The 23693-nt window shown below is 40.2% G+C and overlaps 1 protein-coding gene across 1 annotated transcript in view; it reads right to left on the bottom strand.

Annotated features, from left to right (window-relative positions):
• rftn1b (raftlin, lipid raft linker 1b) overlaps positions 1-23693 on the bottom strand; it is a 138709-nt gene that overhangs the window by 53271 nt on the left and 61745 nt on the right. Inside the window, exons 3-5 of the mRNA XM_085423808.1 lie at positions 21881-22058; positions 11102-11210; positions 2795-3257 (exon numbers count right to left, since the gene is read on the bottom strand). Of these exons, the coding sequence (XP_085279934.1) occupies positions 2795-3257; positions 11102-11210; positions 21881-22058 (750 nt within the window). The remainder of the gene's footprint in view (positions 1-2794; positions 3258-11101; positions 11211-21880; positions 22059-23693) is intronic.

Here is a 23693-nt window from a genome sequence, read left to right as displayed (position 1 = left end):
GTGCCCATGCGTATGATGTGGCTCTTTGCGGTAACACAGTAAAAAAAAAGTGGCTCTTGGTCTCTGACTGGTTGGCCACCCCTGCACTAAACCATTTCAGTCTTCAAACTTACAGGCTCAGTTTCTATCCAGAGCTTTGGTCTGAGGGAGGGTGTTCCTCTTTCAATCATAATCCACAGACGTTTGCCATCTTCACTGCCAACACTTGCACAGCGTTCACCCCGAGATCTGAGGATTAGCATGGACAAGCCAGCACAAGCAGAGACTCTTGGGCCTCCTCAGCAGACTGGGCATTAGTAAAGAGCGACAAGGGAGCTTGGCAGGCTCCCCTAACACCCCGGCTGGCTGCTACGCCGGCGCTGCTGGCGTTGCCGCAGAGATTCAGGGCGATGGAGGTGGGGATAGAGAGAGAGCTGTGAAGCTGAGGGAGGTAGAGGACGAGGCAGTGGGGGATTATCTCACTGCAAAATGCACTACATGGAGGCCCAGATGGACCAGTGGGCTGTGGTTTGCTGCGATGCCAAGTGTGTGTTACCGCAAACACATATAGATAAAAATACATGCAGACAAAAGCAAAATCTTCCATATCAATGAGTGCATTTATTATTCAACACCTCTTATTAGGTGCTTTGAACCTAAACATGCTGCATACTGTGCATACTGAAATGCAGTATATGCATTAACACTCCCACTGGGACGTGTGTCTAATGCACAGTTTGCACATTGCGCCGACACATATCACAAATAGGTTCTGTGGAGGGATGAGAGACTGTAGGGGGTGATAGCGGTGGGTGTCTCCATCTGTTAATCTGAAATGCTCAAATAAAGCCGAAACTATAAATGTCTGTGCTGATTTCAACATACAGGAAAGGGGGAGCTCATAGGTGTAGCTGTGCTTTGCTCACTTTCTGGAAAGACATCAGTCGAGTCATGAAATGTGCACCTCCCAGAACTTCAGAACTCCACTTCATCGGTTAAGCATGAGTGTGAATTCGTAAACAAGATGACTCCTTTTTGTGTAACAGATAGAGAGGATTGCATCCCAAGGCAGCACACTGTTGTGTAACATTGAGGCAATCACAAGAAATGACACCTCCGCAGTTGCCAAGTGTTTCAGGAGGGATGTACGACACAATGCTATTCTTCAGTTAAACAGCCAAAAGGTAGATAAAATCAAAACATGAAGCCATACAGACATGTAGACAGATAATAGCCTAAGACTAGAAACTGTGTGACAAAAGAAGCTTCGGTTTAGTCGGTCCCAGTGACAGCAGGATTTAGCCCGTAACTAATGTGGCAGAGCTGGTTATCAATTATAGTTTGATTAAAGGAGACCTAGTATGCTTTCATGTGTTTTCTGTCATTTACATACTGTTACAGTGGTGGATGCTCATATTAAACAAGATCAAAGATGCAATTGAGTCTCAAATGTGTTTGAAAGCAGCAGCTGTCCAGAGGAAGGCTGGCTTAAAGAGAGGGGTAAGGGAACTTAAATGGCTTGTTTCAGAGAGAGGATGAGCCATTTACTCAAGTGACTTTACATTTTGAGTGTCTTCAATTGTCAATAAGAATGTTTTTTAATCACTTGTCTAGCTAAATGCTTAAAACAAAAAACTAGAGAATTTGAATTGAGGACAACAATAATGTAGATTATTTTGAAATGTTAATCATGCACAGCTACTCTAGTAAATTCCCAAGTATATAGGGCCAGAAATTAGATGTGAACAGGAATAAACACGAACCCGCAAAGTACGTGTTTTTAGCCAATTACTGGGAAGTGATAAACGCTTCAATATCATTCATCCAGCATTTGCAATATGAAATGAGTCATAGTGAAGTAGCCCGGGTTATATCAACATAGTAGCAGCTACGGTGTTTCACAGTTTGAAGTTTTGACCTTTAATTATCTTAATTATCATTCCCTCATTAGGCTTTTCTGTGTAATTTGTAGGGATAGCTGTGGGTCTCGTGTCATTTGGACTTAAGAGTCTTGTCAAGTGTGAAAGCTTTGTGAAGTTTTGAAATTTTGACCTTTAATTATTGTTCCCCCAGTGGACCAATTAGTCCTATTTAGTTAAAGGGGTCTATTCACACAACAAAACTGTTTATTTATTCAACTGACTAAAATGATGTGCAGCTGTGCTGAAGCTTTTTGTTTTATATGCCAGGACTTTGTGAGTATTACATTTTTAAAAATGCCTATCACCTCTTTTTAGAAAAGATAGTTGTATCCTCATTACTCAAGAAAACTCTTGAAACTTTATGTGTGATTTTTGGATATAAAGTTGTTATTACAGATATATTTTGTTTAAAATAGGGCTACTGATTTGCCGGTAACATTTTTGTGAGCCAGTCGCCTCTGTAGTCTGTTAATCTGAGTTGTGTCAGTGCTGTCGGGCTTGAAGATAACATGTTGACCTCCTGATGGAGGAGAACCTTTAGAACTGGTTCTAATCAATAGGTCTTTTGTGTTCTCCTTGATGATTGAGTGCAGTGATGCTACTTCCATAAAGTGGTACTCATGTGTCCCTGCTTTCCCAAAGTGTTCTCATCATGTAGTGATATATATCGCCAGTTTGTCAGAACCAATTCACTACTTGAAAAAAACAGACATCTTTGCATCTCTGTGGAAAAATAAAAAAAAGGTTTCAGGTCTTATCATCACATTTCTGCACTCTTTCCCCAGATTCATTTATTTTTCACAGCTCTGAAGTCCTCATTTACATGATTTTTCCTTAACACATCTTTTCCCTCTTAGCTTCAGCGCATGACGGTAACCATGGAGAACACTTACCGTCACCTCTCCGCAGCCGGTATCTTGGCCTCTCCTTTGTGTCCGTGCTGCTGTCTTTGTTATTATTATGAGATGCTGAATCCTCCTCTGTCAGTGCCTCACTTTGTTCTGACACAGGAGATGCTGCAGGTGAGACCTCCTCCACCCCTGGCCCTGATTCATTCCCAGTGTTCTCACTTTGATTCTTCTTCCCACTTGGTTCTTCTTCTCCAGCCTTGCCAGAGGCTTCGTCATTCCCTTCCTTCTCCACCACGTCAGCTCCAGCTTGAGGTTCTGCATGATTGGTGGGGCTTGAGGGGTTTGAGGGGCTACAGCTTCCCAGGGAGTCAAGCACAGAGCAGGGGCTGGAGTGCAGAGACAGAGAGGGGGTGTCGGGTTCTCTGATCCTGGTACACGGGGCTCCGTATGGTTCCTGGACAAATCCTACAAACATCACCCCTTGGTCAGCGGCATCCTGTATCTGCTGTTGGGAGCAAGGACAATGAAGAAAAAATATTAAAAGCCAGAATGATGACAACAAATGATTTACAGTGCCTTATTTTTGGTTAAATTCAAGTAAAAACAATCAGTGATTTGACAGAAAATAAATCAGATGCTGATTTATATCAGTATTATTAAGGCAACAACATGTAATCATTAGGCAGGGATAGCTCAGTAGGTAGAGTGGTGGCCCCATGATCGGAAGGTCGGGGGTTCGACTCCACTGAACGGCTACCCTGAGGTACCCCTGAGCAAGGTACCGTCCCTACACACTGCTCCCCGGGCGCTGCACTGGTGGCTGCCCACTGCTTCACTGGGTGAATGGGTTAAATGCAGAGGAACTATTTCCCTATGGGGACTAACACGCACACTTTATACTTACTTTACTTTACATAATAAAACATTATCTTTTTGAGGTTCTGGAACCCTGGTGGTACCAAATCTGAAGTTATCTCTGTATTTGTGATCACAGGACATAATTTTTGGTTACATCTCATCACAGAAACTGTTTATCTACTATTGGTGATGCAGAGTAGCTGCCAAAATGAGATCTTATAATCATCAGCTGAAGACAACTCTTCTGAGGAAGATCGAATTTTATCAGACTTTTATTTTTAGTCATGACTCGAAATGAAACCTTGAAAAATGACCATTGCTGCCAGAGGCTAAGTCAGCAGGCTAATTATTCTAATGTTTAACATGCAAGATGAAGATGTCCACTTGTAATTTTATTGACATTTTGGAAGCTACAACATGAGTCAGCTGATCAATTAAGTTATCTGCAGACTAATTAGTGGCAAAAATAGTTGTTTTAGCCCTTGAAATGTCTTGAACAGTATCCAGTGATCAGGATCCAGATTAAGAACAAGGAGACCCCCAAACAAATCTTTCCCAAGAGAGCTGAAACTAAACTTCAGGAGTTGGTTTGAAATCAGATAACTTGAATTGATAGTTTTTTTCTTTCCACGGCTTCATGGAGTTGTTTGCATCTGTTAAATTTTAGTTTTCCCTTCACTTCTCTTTATTCCTTTCCGGCAGCGTCTCCAATCACAGTTTTGATTAGATTGGAACAGCCACAACCCTGTACTCAGACCTGGGCCACATCCCAGATTCAGCGCTCTATTGTTTTCTCTGTCTTGTTGTTGTCTGGCCTTTTATGTCAATATTGGGGTTCTGCTACAGAGCGAGATTGAAACGTTAACTGTCAGGGAATGTTAATGATGCCATTCTCCATTTCTGCCCTGGTCCACCAACCAACCCCCTCTCCAAGCCAAGGCGGCACCCATCTCTATCTCGAGTAACATTGAGGGAAGAAAATAAAAATCAAATTGCAGGTTATTCACTATGAAATTAAATTGGAAAACAGTCACATTGTTTCCAGCCATATTGTTTAATATCAGCTGAATGCTCTCTGTGTGCTTCCACATCATATTCCCCATACCAATATGTTGAAATGGAATTGCTGAGATAAAAGGGAGCAACTGGTGTATCTCATTTAATGGTAATGCAGGCAGTCAAAGAGAGAAATGAATGGCTCTGACTGTATAATGTTGGTGCAGTTGATAGAACAGTAGATTCAAACAGCAGGCTGTAATGATTGAATTTATTTTTGGTGCCATTATTATTGTTATCATCATCATTTCATTAAACCCCTTGCTTGACAATGTAGAACCATTCAGATTAGATTTCTTTCTCAAGAGACATCTTGACAATAGACCACCAGCATCGGGACTTTTGTTAAGACTGCAGATAACCACAAAGATAAATGACAAAATGAGAGTCACAAACAGTGCGTTCACACAACAACAGCAGAGCCAAAGCAATGCATGCACAAATAATGTCAAAAAGAGTGAAAAAAAGAGTAGTTTCCATTCACTAGAAAATCAAAACTGCAAACATTTGCTTGCATTGCATCCTTATATCAATTATTTGTCTTTTTCCCTCCTTTGTGTTGCAGTCCAGCTGCTCTTCATTTCTGCTCCTCATATGCATATACAATCTTTGTCTTTTTCTAACAACACAAGTGCTTTGAACACAAATGTTAATCTGTACAAAGCCATACCACCACTTTTAAGGTGTATACAGTGTTGCTGGGGTTAGCACCAAATCACAACAGCAGTCACCTCAGGGCTAATTTATATTGTGAGGTAAAGACCCTACAGTAAGACAACATATCATAAATACTGATTTGATCTCGGGGATTTTTTTTTTTTTAGCTTTTGGCTCCTGTTTGGTTTCACTATTGTTCCAAGTGTACCGCGAGTCCTTGGTTCCTTGCTCTATTGTGATTGTTCTCATCATTAGTTTCAGTTTTTGTGTTTCCTTGTGTCATCGCTTTTGTTTGTCTTACATTTTATTTCCTCCTGATTGTTTTGATTGTCTGCACCTGAGTCTTATTTCGCTCACCTGTCTCTTGTCTATTAAGTCCTCTGTGTATCGACTTGCCCCTATATTGCTGTGCTTTCATGTTTCTCTGTGTGCTCTATGATCTCTTGTGGGTTTGGGGTATTTTGTTAGTTTATCATTCTGTTTACAGTTTGAATAAATGCTTCATTTTTGTTTGAATGCCTTCAGTGTCCTGTGCTGCACATTCTGACACAATAAAAAAAAAACCCTGACAATGTAAACAGATGCAAAGTCAGAAGATCACAGGTTACATCTCATCATTTGAAATACTTAAACAAACAAACAAAAAAACAGTCAACCTCACATTATTACTAGAGAATTACTCAGTTCATTAGGGGGTAGGTCTAACACTGTTTCACTAGAGCCAAACAAATGATACACCAGCCAACCAACCGGAATACTGAATTACCATTATTTTCCTAACGTGGGAAACACATTGTTAACCTGGACACTAAAACTACATTCTGAGTTTCAAAAATGCCCGGTCCCCACAAGTATAGTAAACTTCCAATTTTTGGTCCCCACAAACATATGAATACACACACACACGCACGCACACACACACACACACACACACACACACACATTAACATATTGTACTAGTAAGTTTCTTTTCTTTCCTACACAGCAGAAATGAAAGTGTTCACTGGCAAGAAAATGTAAACAAAAAAGAATTCACAATACATGGTGACAGCTTTGTACACTATTTTCAATGTTTTGAGCAGCTTAATAATAACGTGGAATGATTTTAATAAATAAACTAACATTATTCTTGCTTTCTTAATGTGTTTGAGATCATCAGCTGTGCTGTATTGAAGTTATGTCGACTACAGCAGCAATCCAGCAATAATGGAAAGAACTTGGATGAGTAGAGAAACAACAGTGCATCATTAGTTTATGACATGAAGGTCAGTCCAGCGAGTTACCAGCATCACAAATTGCCAATTAACAATGTCTCAAATTAGAGTCAATGCTTCATAAGTTCACGCAGGAGGAACTCATCATCAGCACCAGCTGCTGGGAGGAGTCTGTGTGAATCGGGCCTTTAAGGCTCAACTGCTTCAAAGGAGCCACTACTGAGGAAGACCTAAATGCACCTTAAGGCTCTGTAAGAGATGTTTAACTGAGAAGGACAGTGATGGGCTGCTTCATCAGATGTTCTGACCTCGACAGTTACCCAACTTCAGCGCAGCTTCAACTGTTCTGGCATGAGATGAACTAAAGAGTGGAAAAAGTTTGGAAACTCTTTTAAAACTTTTGAAAAAACTCCAGGTGAGCCGAAAGTGTTCAAAGTCATTAATGGAATCTATTTTGACACCTTTCTGCAGCTTCCACAAACCTATTTGTATCTTCAGCAATGATCTACAATGCAAAATGTGATGAAAACCCCTTAAAATGTCTCCCAACTTTTGACCGTTACTGTATGTTTATATGTTAATAATGGTGAAAATGTGTTTCTGTCAAAAACTGTCCAGTCTTCAAGTGTTAGTTTTTCTTTGTTTAGAAAACAAATGAGCTTTAACGTCTAACAGTTATTGAGCATAATTATGAATAGTTACTTTGTAATTAGACTTTACATTTACTTAAACACAGAGAAAGCAGTTTGACAGCTTAAACCTAAAAACTGCACCTTAATGCCTGTGTGTAAATGTCTTTGTTTTACTCAGTTTCAAGGCATTTCATAAGAAAACTGAACTTATTGGAATATCACTGTCTACTAATGAGAGTAGTTTGATTTTTTTTAGATAAAAAGAAGAAGTGGTTTGAGAGTTACTGCAACTACAAGACTGCTTGTTTGGCCACATCAAAGAAGGGTTAATGTTATTTCTGAAAATGAGAACAATTGCTAATTCAGGAGTCGTGTCCTGCATATACTGCTGGGGATAAAAGAGTAAATGGAGAATAAAATTAAAAATCAGCATTCCTCTGAACTTCTCATTTTAAATGAACACACAAGTCACTCTGGCCCAGATGGAGCCAGCTCAGGTCAAGAAAATGAGGATTTGAGGTCGAAATCACATCATTTCTCTTCATTAGCAGAAATGATGCTGAGCACAAACTTGATGAAAAAATATTCAGGAAGTAGCTTCCCTGATACTGCCACCAGAATATCAACAGCCTGTAGTGAAAATCCCATTTCAATTTTGACTTGAGACCACATTTTCTTTTTCCCCCGTAAGTTATTAAAGTGGCACGAGGAGGAGGTGTCTGAAGGTCAAGATGAAAACCCCGGAGAGAGAGATAGAGAGCGCAGACAGAGTGAGGGTAGAAATGACAGAGGCTAAAGGGATAATGACAGAGACTGAGACAGAACGGAAGAAAAAGGACTGAATATGAAAGTTGAAGAAAGGAAAATGGAGGCAGCAATAGAATCCAAGAGAGTATCTCAAGAAAACTGCCCTCTTTGCTCCTTTCTCTACCACTCATCCATGTCCACTCTCCTTTTAATAGATTTGTAGCATGGCCTCCTGCTCCTACTTCAGCAGGCGTGTAGCCGCTCAGTAGATTAAAATGATAACCAACAGTAATGAGGTCCTACAGGACTGCAGTTGCATGACTAATCGAAGGGCAAAATGCAGAGAAAGGTTCAGAAGCGGGGCTCAAAAGGCCGGCATCGGGGCTGGTAATATATAGATTAGGCAGGAGAGTTGAATCATGATGAAGCAGCATTTCCAGCCTGCAAAAGAGGAGGGTGTGTCGTATATATCATCTGAAGTGCCATTTCAAGCAGGCTTTCAGCAGCAATGTATTCACAACAGTGACATATGATACACAGCCAATTCATTATTAAATCAGTGATTTCGAATCTCTGGCTCCTGTTTGGTGCTTTCATCTTCTCTATGGGAAATACATCTATGCAAGCTGCTTGGTTTGCTAATTAACATTAGACGTGAACCATGAGGGAAACACGGCTTTTATCACAGATAGATATGTGCAGCTTCACTGAGACACGGGGGCAATATTCTGTATTTTAAAGTTATACGATAACTTTAAAATACAGAATACATTTATTCTGCTTCATATCTCAACATGAGGACCAGCAGAGGATTATCAATACCACAAATCATAAACACCAAAACCCACTGAAGTGCTAGCTTGTTTGCAACTAGCTCGTGGACAAGCTAGCAGCTACAGAACCAATCAGAGAATAAGTGGAGAGCAAAAGACAACTGTAAATAGAGTGGATTTTGACTAAGATTCAAAGAATGAGACCACAGTTTGATACCAAGTTCTCATTAAAAAAACCCATCACGTTCACTAAATAAATAAATGAATAAAAAGAACTTTTTATGTACAACTCTGGTTCTAATAATTTGGGTTTGCTCCTTTATTACTGTAAGAAAATAATTTATGAGACAGCAGGTGCTTACGCCAGGTGTCACATAAAATTCTACCAGAATATTTCAATGATATTTCTGATAACAATTTCATTTCATTGATGCTTACTGACAGCAGCTTTTCTAAGTGTAAGTAAATAAAGAGTATTTTCCATCCTTATTTTCCACTGAACTCAGTGGAAATGACGCTCTTTCAAGTTTGAAGTGTGAAACTATTGAAACAAGGTGGCAGCAGCAGCTTTAGAGTGCAACAGTGACACAGCGTAAGTCAAACATAAGCACAAATGTATTTGAAGTCATTTTAAGTATAAAATAACTCATGAACATTTTAGTTTAACAGAAACTAGACTAAGAGAACCTTGTAACTAATCAGAAGCTGCACACTATTGTCACATAATAAAGCTGAAAAATATTCTCCACCAGGGACATTGTATGTTGGGTTAAGCTTTTAAACCAGCTGCTTAAACTCCCTGCTTTTCCACCCTGTAACCCCATCAATAAAGTCCATTCACCATTCATTTTGAACAAAAATGAACAAAGTGCAGCTAGCAAGTGCACCAGTGGTGCTCTGTTCAATTATTTGCTTACATTTACTGCATGTGTCTTCTCCTTCATCGCCTTGTTGGTCTTAATAATGTGTTTTTGCTTGAAGTGGTGAAAAATTGTTTTATATAGGAAGTGAGCTTAATACAACTCTAACAACAATGTAACAATGATTTTAAACTTTGACATTAATTTAAAAAACAAACTAAAAAACAAACAAACAAATCTTACAATTATGGTTATGTGGTGCAATTATCCAACTAATTAAGACAGCTGCCGATTACGCTGTTACTATTTTAATACATCAGCTGTTTAACACTGAATCGGTCCAGCTACTCTGTATTTTATACCAAACAATGTAAAACAAAATTAGCAAGCAGGAGAAGAATCTGTTCTTCTGAGGTGAGATGGAGGTGCAGGTAAAATGACTCTATTGCTGCTCATTATTTGCTAATTGTTGGTGGTCTGTCAGTATTTGGGTCAGCCAATCTCATTTTGGATTGGATCTAATTATGTGGGTCGAGGCTGGAGATGCTCGGGTAACCTTTGATCAGATCCCTCTTTTATAAAATAATTATCTTGGGTTTAGGTAGATTTTTTTTACCATTCTTTAATCTGACTAATGCTCATACTAGACGGAATTACTTACTGTAGGTCTGGTGCCCTCTCTATGTGTCACAGCTTTTAGTTAATAATCCTAAACTATAATATTTTGCAAAGACTGTGGATCTTGTACTATTTAGTCACCATTTGCAGAACAACTAGTTTTCTTTGTAGATAATTTGCCATCATACTCATGGCAAAAATTGTTGAACATCAGAGCAGAAATGTGATTTTTTTTCGCGAAAGAAAAACAGACAGGATTGCAGAATGTGGACATGATGTTGAGAGTATAGAAAGAGCACCTACTGGCTGCTAAAAAAGAGCAACACATAGCAAACATCAGGGAAATCTGTTTGTGTGAAACTCCCCTTATCAAAAACAAAATATCAGCCCATTTATCTCACATTTAAATCACCAAACATCGGTATCCAATATCCATTTGGCTCTACTGTATTTTACCAATAACAATTCAACACTGCAGATATGACTGAATGAAAGAATGAAACAGAATGAAAGTTGTAATGTTGCTATTAATTTGTGGAATATTTCCATCTTGCTACTGTCCGCGTTTTATCAAGGTGTAAGGTTGCAATTATGTCAAACTTTGTCACTCCTCTTCATTGGCAACTTTGCTCCAAACATTCGGTGACAAGGTGTTATTAAAAGATTACAACATGATTGCTTGCTGGCAGAGCTGTAGGCATTTAAGTGTTGTGTTCTCTGGCTCTTCAGACAAGGTGACATGCTGAATAAAGCAATTTAAGGTTTGGTGGCAGAAATAATGACGTCTAGAGAAACCACCAACTACATTCATCTGCTTGGAGTAAAAGCCACCGCAATTTCTCTGCAATCATCCCTCCCTATCTCTTGCTATCCTCTTTCCAGCTGGGCACAACCTAACAAGACATTCAGCTTGGCATTTGTAAAACAGACCTACCTTCTTGACGTAGCCCTGGATGAGCTCTGGGGTGGGCACCTGCTCAGCAGACAGGCACTCTTCCAGCTGTAGTTTGCATGGTGGGCTGACTGGCTGGCTCCTTTCCACCCTGCATGCAACACAGTTGGGGTGACAATGAATTTCAGCCTTCCAGTGAACCGGCCTGTTGAGCAAATGCTCAGAATACATAAAGCCACCGATGGAAACCCACCTTCACAGCCAGCTTAAAATGATAAAATTACAGTCACAAACAGGGTGCTATTGACAGACCCAGGAATCAAATACAAAGAACCCTCTATCAACAAATTATGCTGCATCAAGAAGCTTTGTTAATGCTATTGTTGCCCAGTGGGAGGTAAAAGAAAAATACAATAACACTTAAGTGAGGCAAAGATCTACATGGATGAAAGAAAACACACACAGTAGGCAGAAATTTCAATGCAAATCTCATCTGCCCCCCCTCCCCCCTGCAGCCCTCCCCTTTGAAGCCATATCAGTATTTTGAGCGCAGAGAATCTATTTATATGATATTGTATTTTCCTACTTTGTCCTCTGCAGGAAATCCCAGAGCCAGCCCCAAAGAGACTAATGCCCCAGCTTCTATCTCCCAGCTTCTCATCCTGTTGACAAGGCGAAGAAGCCCCACACACAGTTTTGCTCAGGGTGCAGCTGAGTCAGTGTGCACATACAGTACGTGTTTGCGTGCAAGGGCTGTACGTCTGTGCTCTGCATGAGCTCTGGCTTTACACGGACACCTGATGTGCAGGAGGGTAAAAGATGCATGCATGCAAGCTGCTGTGTGTATTAGGGGCTGCCCTTGCAACTTCTCAGTTCAGGCTCTGAGTGAGCGTACGTGTCTCATCCTCTTTGTGTGTCGCTGTGTGATCCTTATGCTTTATCGCAGTGATTTTCCTGCCACGGCTCCACTGGATGTATCAAAAGGAGTAGTTTTTGGTGAGATGTGCTAAGAAATACGTCAGAATATATTTTCAATGCAAACAGACCACAAATAGTTGTTTTCTTCAGGTAATTTAATAAATGTGAATTTGTATTAAGATATGCTTGTTGGTGGATTATTTTATGCTCCCTGCACTTTCCCCTGGTGAACTAGCCATCACCTGGCCCTTCAGCTCACAGATGAGTGGCATAGATAGTTTTATTTAACCCTAAGCAAAAAAAGAAAATAAACCCATTTACAAAATGACAAAATACTTCTTTAATGTTTGGCCGGCTGGAGCCTATCCCAGTCGCCAGTTTGTCTCGGGGTCATACTTACATGGAAATTACAAATTAAATGGCAACTGCAGTCTCTGAACAAATGACATCTATAGAGCTTTGTCAAACTGTTTTTTTCCAAGCTGACATTATCGCGAATGTCCTTATTTTTCTGAAATTTCCAAAACAAGTTGGTGGGAATTTCAGGATTGAGTAGGGAACTGCTAACTTCGTCTGAGATAGCAGAAGCGAACTTTAAGTGCACATAGGCTTAAAGGGACAGAAGCTGAGGCTGTTTCAGCCAGAAAATGTACTGAGAGTCTGCATAAATGGCCAGTAAAAAATGAAAATCGCACTTATTTTTGAGCTGTGAATCATGAAAGGTTTCACCAGTAGAGCCCCAGAATAAAATACAGAGCTGAAAATGAACATAATAGCACCCCTTTAAAGCCCAAACTGTCAGATTTTTTTGGCATAAAAGACACTTTTATAGTCACAGGGAAACCAAGAGCTCATTTATATATATATTTTTTCATTTCACTCTCATTTTCAAGCTATTTTTTTCTTCCTTGTCAAAAACATCGAGCATGTAAAGTAAAATATTGTATTGCATTTTCACTTTAAATCCAGGCCTATTTGCATATTAGACCTCAGAGTATGAGGGATTACTGAGTCACTTCACTTGATCGATTAAAAAAAAAACAAGCAGGGAACGCACATACTTTGCTGTCACTGACACCCATCGCTCAGTGTATACTGCTGCCACAGCATACAGCAGAGCAGAAACTGGGCCGGCTGACTTGTTAAGCAAAAATTTCACACACTCTGTGAAACATTCATTACGACGAGCTGGGAGCTTCTTCTTCTTCTTTTTTTTGCAGCGTCATAACAATCAAAGGCACAACGGCAAAAGCCTGGTGGCACTGCCAGAAAAGGTACATGTATCCCATGTTGGTTGCGACATAAATCTGAACCAACCAGCTCGGCTGGGCTTCAGGCACTTCTTCAGGAAACAAAACAGAGAAATGGAGACAGAGATGCTGTCAGCTAGTAGAGTTTACACGGTGCAGCAGAGAGGGAAGCATTTGTTTTGTTACAGTCTCAGTTTTTAAAATCTGATTTCACATTTTCGACCTTATGAAACATGCTTTGAGAAAACACCCAGAGGTTTATTGTGCAGTTATGTGACAGAAGTTTCAAAGGATGAAACAAAGTGTCCTTCACTTTACTGGATGTTGAAGAAAAATTAAAACAACGTCCGATCATTTGCCATTCAAACAAAAGTGATTCAGTCCCTCTAAAAGACTTTAAAATAAATAAATCACTCTGAAGCGCAATCATTTCCTTTACTTTTGTGCTATTAAATGTTTTCTATGGAGGAGGTTTGGAAAATAATACTAAACGTTCATGGAAGAGACTTCTGCAAGCAGAGAGAAGGAAAGGGCAGGGGAAACAATTCAAACTGAGCTCTCAGTCCTGGAGGGAGGCCTTGGGTTAAAAATAGCAGCTGCATCACCTGCAGTCCATCTTCACTGTGTGAAACGGTGACTTTTCATGCAGCTTGCAGCACCGGCTGTCAACCCCTAAAGCCTCGTGTGGTTAGACGGGTGTCAAATGCCTGCCCACCTATGTGGAGCTCCCTCCTGTGTGAGTACACCTGCTCCACTCCATCCTCTCTCGTCTCTTGCCACAGACGGGTCACATGCTTTGTTTCTCCATAGAACATCTTTTGTTAGACTAATCACTCCCACTGGAGCTGAACGTTCACATGGAAACTAATTGCATATTACCTGTTAATGGCTTGCTTTGGGATTTGTTTTAGCATTGTAGTGGCAACATCATCTGTAAATCTGTGGTTTCCAATTACACTTTGTTCACTGAAGTATGAAAAGTGATTCTGTTGATACATTATTGTTTTCCAGTGGACACCAAACTGAAAAAATGTCCAAAACAAGTTTAGTTGTTGTCTATTATTCAAAATATTATTCTCAGAACAACGCTCTGAAGATAACTTTTGGCGACTCACAGCTCGATTAAGAAGAAGAAGATATTTGGTTAGCGATTGGTAATTCCTGGCAATAACCGCTTACTTCTTTGGTAATAGCTGAGATCATAGCTGTCTCCCCATAAACCAAAAACAGACTATTTACCCCTGAGTGTTGCTCAATAAAGAGTTAGGTATTGCAACATCCAGTCTGAGAGCCCACTGGAAATCATCTGATGACTTAACCACTTGGGAAAACAGGCAAATTTTCTAGTGTAGCAGAAGGCCTTGCACTTGTCATTGTTTATAAATACTGACACATCCATCCACCCATCCATTTTCTTCCACTTATCCAATTTAAAGATGCATTTGGGAAGGAGCCTATCTCAGATGTCATAGGGCAAGAGGAAAGGTACACCAAGGACAGGTCGCGAATCTCCTGCAGAGGTATCACAGGGAGAGGATACAACTTGGGCTCACCATTTCACCTAACATGCATGTCTTTGGATTGTAGGAGGAAGCTGGAGTATCCAGACATGGGGAGAGAGTGCAAACTTCACCCAGAAACGCCCCAGCCAGCTGGTGGATCCAAAGCCAGGACCTTCTCGCTGTGAGATGACACTGCTAACCACAGCAGCCCCAAGCTGCACTAAATATGGATGCATTTAAAGCAAAGCAAATGATAAATCATCACCAGGTGTTAATCAGTGTTTTCAAGGTTTCACTTTTGCAAATGTTGTATATTTTCTGCTCTGCACAAGGACTCTTTAGTCCCAACAAAAGCCTAGTAAATGATGATCGAGTGACAACAAAGACAAACCAGAAAGGTACCAGTAACAAACATCTTGTGCCCTTCTCACAGATGCTGACACCCAAAATATACATTTTACAATAAAGGTAGATGGACTGGTTCTTACAGAGCACTCTTCTAAATCTAATTCTAATGTAATGACTGCTCAGAGTGCTTTTTGCTGCAAACCACACAAGCCACATTGACCTATTCACACATTATTTGTGGGTTCAATATCTTGCTCAGTGGCACTGAGGGAGCTGCTGACTGAACGACTGGTTAGTATATGACCAGCTCTACCTCATGAGCCACAGCGGGACACTTAACAACTCAGTTCTTTTGTTAAGGGGGAGCTGTGGCTTCACTGTTAACCAAAGTGGTGGACATACTAACCACGAGAGCTGTCACTCTCGTTACCCTGTTGCTTATCTGCTTAAAACCTGATTACAGCATTGGATGGATATTCTTCAACTTGTGGGCCAAACTTGCCTCCAGCAACCTGAAAACCTCTCAGCAAATGACTTATCCCCTCTTTTACTTGCCCACAAAAACTGATACCATTGCTGAAATCACAACCTCTCACCTCCTGTATTATATTTCATAGAAATATATAGCTAAAACATACTTTCACTTACACTAAGTAAGCATGTGTGCATTCAGTAAAATGCTTTAAGTCATTACTTTAATATCACCCAATTGAGGAAATGGCTTGAGAATAGTTAAACTGCACTCTCTGTATGCAAAAAAAGCTTTTCACTCACACGGCAGAAAGGAAGTCAAGGGTGCATAAAAGCATTCCACGGCAAAGTCAGCGAATGACTCAAAATATGAATTTCCTTCTGGCCTTTTTGCATCAGAAACAAAGTCGTGTCAGTCCTCTCCCACCCCAACTCATCTATTGCTATGACGACACAGTCAGGGTGCATCTGAACCCATGTTTAGCACTCTGCCACTGTGGTGCTTTAATAATAAAGCACAACTCTTCTAATGTCACATTTTCACAGGTTCGTGAATAATTTCACCAGAGCGAATCCCCCCGTAATGGTTTTCAGACCGTACCTCTTTATTTTCCTCCTTCTCCATCCCTCTTGCACACTCTCCATCCTTATCCTCCCTCTCAATCCCTCTCTCTTTCATCTCTCACTTTCCCTGCAAGCACACAGGAGCTCTTTGCAATTACCCAATAATGATGAATATATCCCATCAGACATTGCCTGCTGAACTGTAACCCTATTCCATCGTGACCAAATTGAACACTGGAAAATTTGACAGTTGACATTTTAAATTTTCAAACGGTGCAATCCATTTTGTATGCATTTCTTCTTCTTTCCCATTGCAGGATGTAATGGGCTTGAACACCACCAGTGACAAATTAAAATATAGGGTTTTTAAAGTTTTACCCCCCCCCCAACAAGATGTCAGTCAGGTGACTGCATCTGAACATGTGTAGATGACATAACGGTGAATGTACACAAGCTCTCTGTTAAATTCCCACAGCATCACCCCGTCCATTTGAATTGCCTTGTTGACTGAGCCTTTCACACCGAGGTTAATACTGTAGAGACTTAACTGGGATTGTGTCTGCAGACATACTGTGCATGTCAAATATAAATATAGCTGCTGTACACCAGTCAGCTCCTCTATTTTGACTTTCACTTTGTTTTCTGTATAGTCACAAAAAGCTGTTCATTTTGGAGCGATGGATGAATGGCTGCCTGCTGACATGTTTTCATTGTAACCCTCCACATCCCCCCAACCCCTGCACCCCTCCCCACCTTCTTCTTCTTCTTTTGATCCCTGGGCCTGACAGGGAAAGCGAACAGCAGAGGAGATGTTCTCCTTTCTGGTTTTGCTGATTTCTCTTCCCTGATCCCCTGGTGGAGTTTTGGATTCCCTTGGGCTGGTGCTGATGTGAGCAGCTGTCTCCACGGTGACAGACACTGCAGATAAAGCCTGGGCCTTGCATTCGGTTGAGGCCATCAAAGGATGGTAAACTTCCCTGCCCTTTTCACTCAATCTCTGTCTCTCCTTCTTTTTTTAAACAGCATTCAGCCTCCTTCTGTCTTTTTCTTTCTATCCAGCTGTGATTCTCTTTCATTCCTCTTCCCCCTTATGGTGTCCCTTTTCACAGGAGCAAGGCAAGCATGTCTTTAAGAAAAAAAAATACAAGAAATGCAGTCTATTCAGCTGCTGCCCTTTCACTCAATGAGTCAATATTTTTGCTGTCCAGTTTTCCAGAGCAAAGGGGAGCAGAGACCATGTGCACAAATATCTGTGCATGCCAAAAGTGAGCCTGAAGTGTTCTATACAACAGCATCGGAGGTGATTACTAATGGACACAGAAGGGAGGGAAGATAAGGTGCCATGCATTCTAACTACACCAAACCCCTGCAGGTGGGGCATGGGTGTCCAGGGGGGAAAAGGACTGAAACTAATTTGAATAAATATGATTTTTGACAAATCTGCAGATGCTACCGTGTTGACCTTTATTTCAATAAGATTCAACTTGTGATTTTTTTTGGCTTGTGAAGGTTTCACAGCATCATATAGGGGCATTTCATTAATTTTCTTTAATGTGTAATTGTAATATAATCCATGCATTTGGTGTTAGCAGAGTAAAAGTCAGCTTTATTTTCTGCATAAACAGAAAATAAAGCATCTCTAATCATCAGGTTTAAAATGAATAACTCAGTTCTATTTTGCAATCCTTTTGATAGGAAGGATCTTTATTATGAGATACAAATGTCATATGCAATGCACTTCAGTATAAGCCTAATATATATGGTTATCACTGTGGTTTTAACAAGTGCTAAACAATGATTCAGAAAAATGACGCCAAATGGAGGTGCCAAAATCTGCAGTTCCTGAAGCAGCCACTTGGGATCCATTCCAAAAATAAAATCAGTAAATTAGTCAATAAAATCAATTCCTGTAGATTTCCATGTTGAAATCTCCAATTATCCATTCTCTTAGGTGTCACCTCAGTTAGAACTTGAGTTAACAAATAATTAAAGCATTTCATTCATTCACTCTCTCACCTGCACCTTTAACACAGATGTGACACATCAGAAAATATGTCATTGTTTTGGTAATCGTTATAGAAACGAGTTTGTTTGACAGGCTCTGACGAGCATCCTACTGTAAACGCTCTCTCGAACTCTCCTCTCCATTCATTATTTCCAGAGCAAGCATGCCTCAGATGACCGTATAGCAACTAAGTCTTTTAAAAATGTTTTTCCCTTTTTCTGGCAGAGACGTCACTGTCTCCCAGCGGCTGTCAGGTGAGTGACAGTAAGCAGGGCATATCGTAACGACGTGCACTGCTCAACTCTGCCAAAATTACTGTAAATAAAGATAAAACAGAAAGTCTGACAAACCCAAATTAAGTTGTCATGCTTGCTGTGATGAATTATCCCACACTGTGGAGGCTGTTTCTCATACTGTACAACAAGAAAAATCAGTGGAGGGTTTTTCTTTTTTGTTTTGTTTTTCGCTGAAGGGAGAAAAACAAGCCTGATATCTGCAGCAAACACTAGCAGGGATGAGGAAAAAGAAAGAGGTATCTTAAGACTGGCTCCCTCCTCCGATGAATTTAAATGATCATCAGCATACAATTGCACAAACTAATTTGTTTACTTCTCATTTGTGACTTTTTTTGAGCTGCATTATTTATCTTTTGTTCTGTTTTGTGCAATGCTTAGTTTGCTTGTTTATTTTCTTTCTGTTTTATTTTCCATAAGGATAAACAAAGTTTCATTTCATGTTGTTTTATTGAAACTTTGTCACCTTCCTGGTTGCATGCCTGTTTCTGTTTTCAAATATTTATTTCTTTGAACATCAGTATTCCTGTCAGAGTAAGCCTCCCTTTAGTTTTATAGTTTTTCTTATATGATCACTCTGTGGTTGTGGAACAACTGTTGGGGCACAGCAGCTCTTATTATTACACTCCTTATTCTTGGTTGCTTGTAATATTGGGTATTGGTTTTCTGCAGTTATTGCATTGTCGCTGTGGGTGAAAGAGTTGCTAAATGACTGAAATGTCACTGTAGATTAGTGACTGTGGTGTTGCATTTTTGCTCAGCAAGTAAAGATCTGCAGGAACAGTTTGTCAGTCTTTAGGAATGTGGTTTAAAGGAACAGCTCACTCCAAATTTAGCTAATTTTTTTCTCTGAACTTTGGTGCTTTTTATATATTTACATTGTTTCGTGTGACACAGGAATTAAAAACAATGTGACAACTAGATTATATCTCAAATGCCTCCAACTGTCTTTTCTGCTCCATCTGTGTGAGATCCAGGTCTGCATGACAACTGTGACTCACAAGCAGCCACAGGAGACACAATGGAGCTCTTTAGTGGCACCATCATGCAGGGATGAGCTGAAGTATTTATGAGGGATTTAGAGTGTAACTGCTTTAAAACAAACAGGAAATAATAAATGATCTGAACATGATAGCTTTTTTAGCAACTACTTCTTCAGTTTCTCAGATTGATTTGCACAGTGGTTAGCATTGTTGCCTCACAGGAAGAAGGTCCTGTGTTTGAATCCACCATCTGGAATCCACCAATTTCTGTGTTATTCACAGTAAGGTGTAAACATGGCAAACATGGTTATTTTGTTGGCTGCAATCTATTTTTGTGTGTTACGCAACACATTGTCAATAAAACCTGCACTGTTAGGAATAAAAACTGGTAATACTGTAGTTTAAAGTCCACACTTTCAACACGAGGTAAAATGGAGACAAGGCTCAGATCATATTAAATTGGTTTCTTGATGATGGGTTGACTGTACTCACTTGACCTCCACAGTCACCAGATGTCAATGCAGTAGGACCTTTGAGGTGTGATGGACCAGTAGATTTGCATCCTGGAGGTGCAGCCAGGGTGTAATTTCCAGGGGGGTTATGACTGCGATCTTGACCCCTCCCCCCCTCAATGTTCAGCACAAAGTTACGCTGATGGATGCAGCCAACAGATATACAGCAGCCGTGTGTTGCTATCATGTGAATTTGGACCAAAATGTCAGAGGAATCCTTCCAGCACCTTATTGAATCTATGCCACAAAGAAATAAGGTAGGCCTGAAGGCAAAAGGGGGTCCAACCCAGTACTTGCAAGATGTGCGCAGCTCTATTGCATTCCTGGGAAAGGCAGAGACTTCTACAACCTGGATAACTCATATCCAAATAATCAAGATAAATAGTACTGCAGGACGTAAAGTGCATAATTTGATTTTGGATGTAATGTTCCTTTAAGCTGTGAGGAATTTGATTTTTCTGAATTTGATGCAGCTCAGGTAGATCAGAGAGTCATCTTTATCCCGAGTGTCACGCACATACATTTATATCAAGACACTTTAGTAGAGACGCAAATGTAAAGACAGCAAGTCAATGGGGCTCAACAAACAATCCAAAAAACAGGCGAAAGGATCAAGTGCTGTCTGTCAACCCGTACACACTCACACACGTTCATGCCCTGCAGCCAGTGGACAGTTTTTGGTAAACAGGCCTGAATTCTTAGCTGGGCTTCAGAGCCAGACACAGCAGCCACTGGGGCTTCAACCTGTCTGCATGTCACTGCTGCCAGAAAAAGGAAAAAAACATTCTCTTCATAGATTTTGTCTTTTGGATTGTCATGTTTTTATTTTAACTGACTTCACAGTTTGTGGTCCTGAATAAACTGATCACATTTCATGACCCTTGGGGCCATCAAATCCAGTCAAAACTCTGTGTTCTTCTATTTACAGGACAAGCGATATTAAGAAGAAATCGGACCGGTCCGAAAGTAACCATCACCCCGTGCTGTCATTCACTGCTCCTTTATGTCCTTCAACCACCATTGGACCAGCTCCCTGGCGTCCTGCCTCAACTGAAATGTGCGCCCACACCCACAGTTATCAGGAAAAAAAAGGCGGGGCTTAGGCACGGGGCTGGAGGGCAGATGTAGGGGGCAGTGGTGACTTTGGGCCATGCAGCCAGTTTTGGCTTGAGTGCTGAAAAATCCCATGTGACAGCTTGCAGAGCCGCAAACAGATGTTGTGATGCTGTGCTGTCAATATAGCAACACTGGAAGGTTGTACAATGAATATGAGCCTCCACAGTGTGTTTTCAGATTACAATGATGAAAATCTTTTTACTATTATGCATTCCAAAAAAAGAAGTAATTTCTGAACTATAACACAATAGCCGTAAACATAACCATTATGTAGACCCCGATGTCTGCCACCAACAAGCCAAGCTACCATTTTTGCAGAAGATGAATCAAAACCTGATTCCCACTAAGTGTTTTTCTGCATAATGACACCAATTAAGGTACATTAGTAATCTTAACAGGCTTTCTTAAGTGACTATAATGGCTTCATCATTTTGTGCAAACAAAGGTCTTATTCCCACAAGTGTGGCTAAGATGTCTAAGGCCCATGAAAGATGATTGCCTCGGGGCCAGACCCCAGTCTTTGTTTGGTAAAATACTTTTAATAAGAGCCCTCAGTTTAATGGTGAGGCCGATTCTTGTCCAAAAAACGCCCCCCAAAACCTTTTTTTCAGTATTTTGTTTTACTTCAGAAAACTTTAAAGTAGTAAACATTAAAATATTGAAATATGTTTACTTTTTTACATCCTCTTTCAAATATCTGTATTTGCAATTTTAACACAAACACTTTACTGACAGTGTGCCATCTTTTCGGGACATGAAGAAAACTGTATGTTGGTTGAGTAGGAATTAATATTTGAACTCTCTCCTATGTAACAATAGTCTTAGCTCAGCCAGTTACACATTTAAATGACTCTCTTACCCGTCATTTAATCGGACCAGTATGGCCCTGTAGAGCTGGTACTGTGGGCTGTTAGACTCTGGACCACAGGGATGGATGAATGGATGAACAGCAGCCAGAATGAAACCCTGCTGGTAAAGCTCCTGCAGCTGACCTGGCAGCTCTCGCACTGATGAGAGGCGCAGAGTGGAGGTCCCACCTGAGAAAAGAAGTGGGGAAAAAATGTGTTAGAGAAAGATGTTTGCATGTGGAACAGGTTTAATGTGAGAGCTTACAGCTTAGTGATAGCTGCAGAAAAGTTCTCATGAAGGTTAAGTGTCATTTGTTTGTCAAACAAAGCAATCAGGAGTATTTGTATTTGTGTTCATTTAAGTTTTCTGTGTTTTCCTGTCAGCCACCACTGTCTATGTTCATAATTCAGCCATTCTTCTGTTTACTCTGAACAAATTACAGACTCTCCAAAGCAATCACTGCTGTTGCAAGAGTGGGTTTTTCTCCTGGCAAAAACGACAAAGATGAACTAAATTTCCTCTAGTATGAAGTAAATTAAATTTACTTATTTGTTCACAAATCCTTTTAGTGCACATTTTCACACAGGAATTTACACAGAATGCAATTTGAAATTACACAAAATCAGATTTCCCTCATCGACTGATCGTAACACAAGGTATATGTACATTTTTGAGGCAATGATTAATTTTAAGCCATTAACAGAAAGACTTGCAATAGCAACTTTTTGACACTGACTGTCACAGTGACAGATGCTTTCCTTTCCCCCCATTTAGTCTCTTAGCCTTTTTCAACCTTTCCATATTTGGCTCTTCTCTACCTTTCTACTCAATGTCCTCAGACTTTCCTCCATTATGAATCACCTGCTCTTGCTCTTTCTTTCGTCACACTCACCCATCGCTGACTCACTGTTGCACACCTGTTTATTTTTCTGGATCCCGGCATACAAAGTATAGCAGCATGTTTTAACCTCACCCATTCTGCCTGTGCATTCATTTAGGTCCATTTTCTTCATCAACTATGACATGCACACTTGTAACACTTATTCTAGCCTTCATGCAGCTCAGTGTGTAGAGAACAAAGAAATGTCTAAGGTCACAAGGGCGTTTACCCCTTAACGCCTGGGCTATCATATTTAATCCATACAGTTTTTTGAGGTTTTGGGACTTCTACTTCCTCTAATTTTTTCTCTTGAAAAATCTAAATAAATTTCACAATACACTTTTGAACAATTAAAAAATCTGTAACAAATTGAAAGTCAAACATAGTAATTAAAATGTAATTAATTTCTTAAAGAAATTTGTCAGACTCTGCAATAAACTTTCCATTTTTTGCATTTTTATGGCAATTATTTTACAGTTGAGGCTTTAAGGGGTTAAAAAATATACTAATGGAGGTACTGAGAAATATTTCTCACTGCAGTTCTTGGAGTTTGAACCATTTCTGTCACACAACCTAATGACAGAAATTACCATCCTTTGTCACGGCTGTTAGCTCCTTTTGATTCACCCTTTTTTCTCTCACTTGAGCTCTTCGTCACTGTACAAAGTTTCTAGTCCAGATAGACCTGCCTACAATTACAAATCTATTGACAATTATACCAGAAAGCATAACAGATATTGTCTTCAGATACTGATTTAAGAGTCATTTCCATTTTCTTGGCAGTTAGCTTTTTGCTCCAGCTCCACAATCTGTGAGTTAAACAAAATCCAGTCAGAGCTGATTGCTATGGCTCTGTATCACAGCAGCCCTCTATGTTCTGACACTCGGAGTTGCTCTCAGCTCAACTTAACTGTCCAAGAAGAGAGGATGGAGCCCCGACATT

This window comes from Rhamphochromis longiceps, linkage group LG11 (assembly GCF_057381845.1).
Source record: "Rhamphochromis longiceps isolate RC_006_pf linkage group LG11, R_longiceps_female_GT1.1, whole genome shotgun sequence".
NCBI classification, from domain to species: domain Eukaryota; kingdom Metazoa; phylum Chordata; class Actinopteri; order Cichliformes; family Cichlidae; genus Rhamphochromis; species Rhamphochromis longiceps.
The sequence above is the reverse complement of the archived record's forward strand: the minus strand, read 5'-3'. Positions and strand labels throughout refer to the sequence as shown.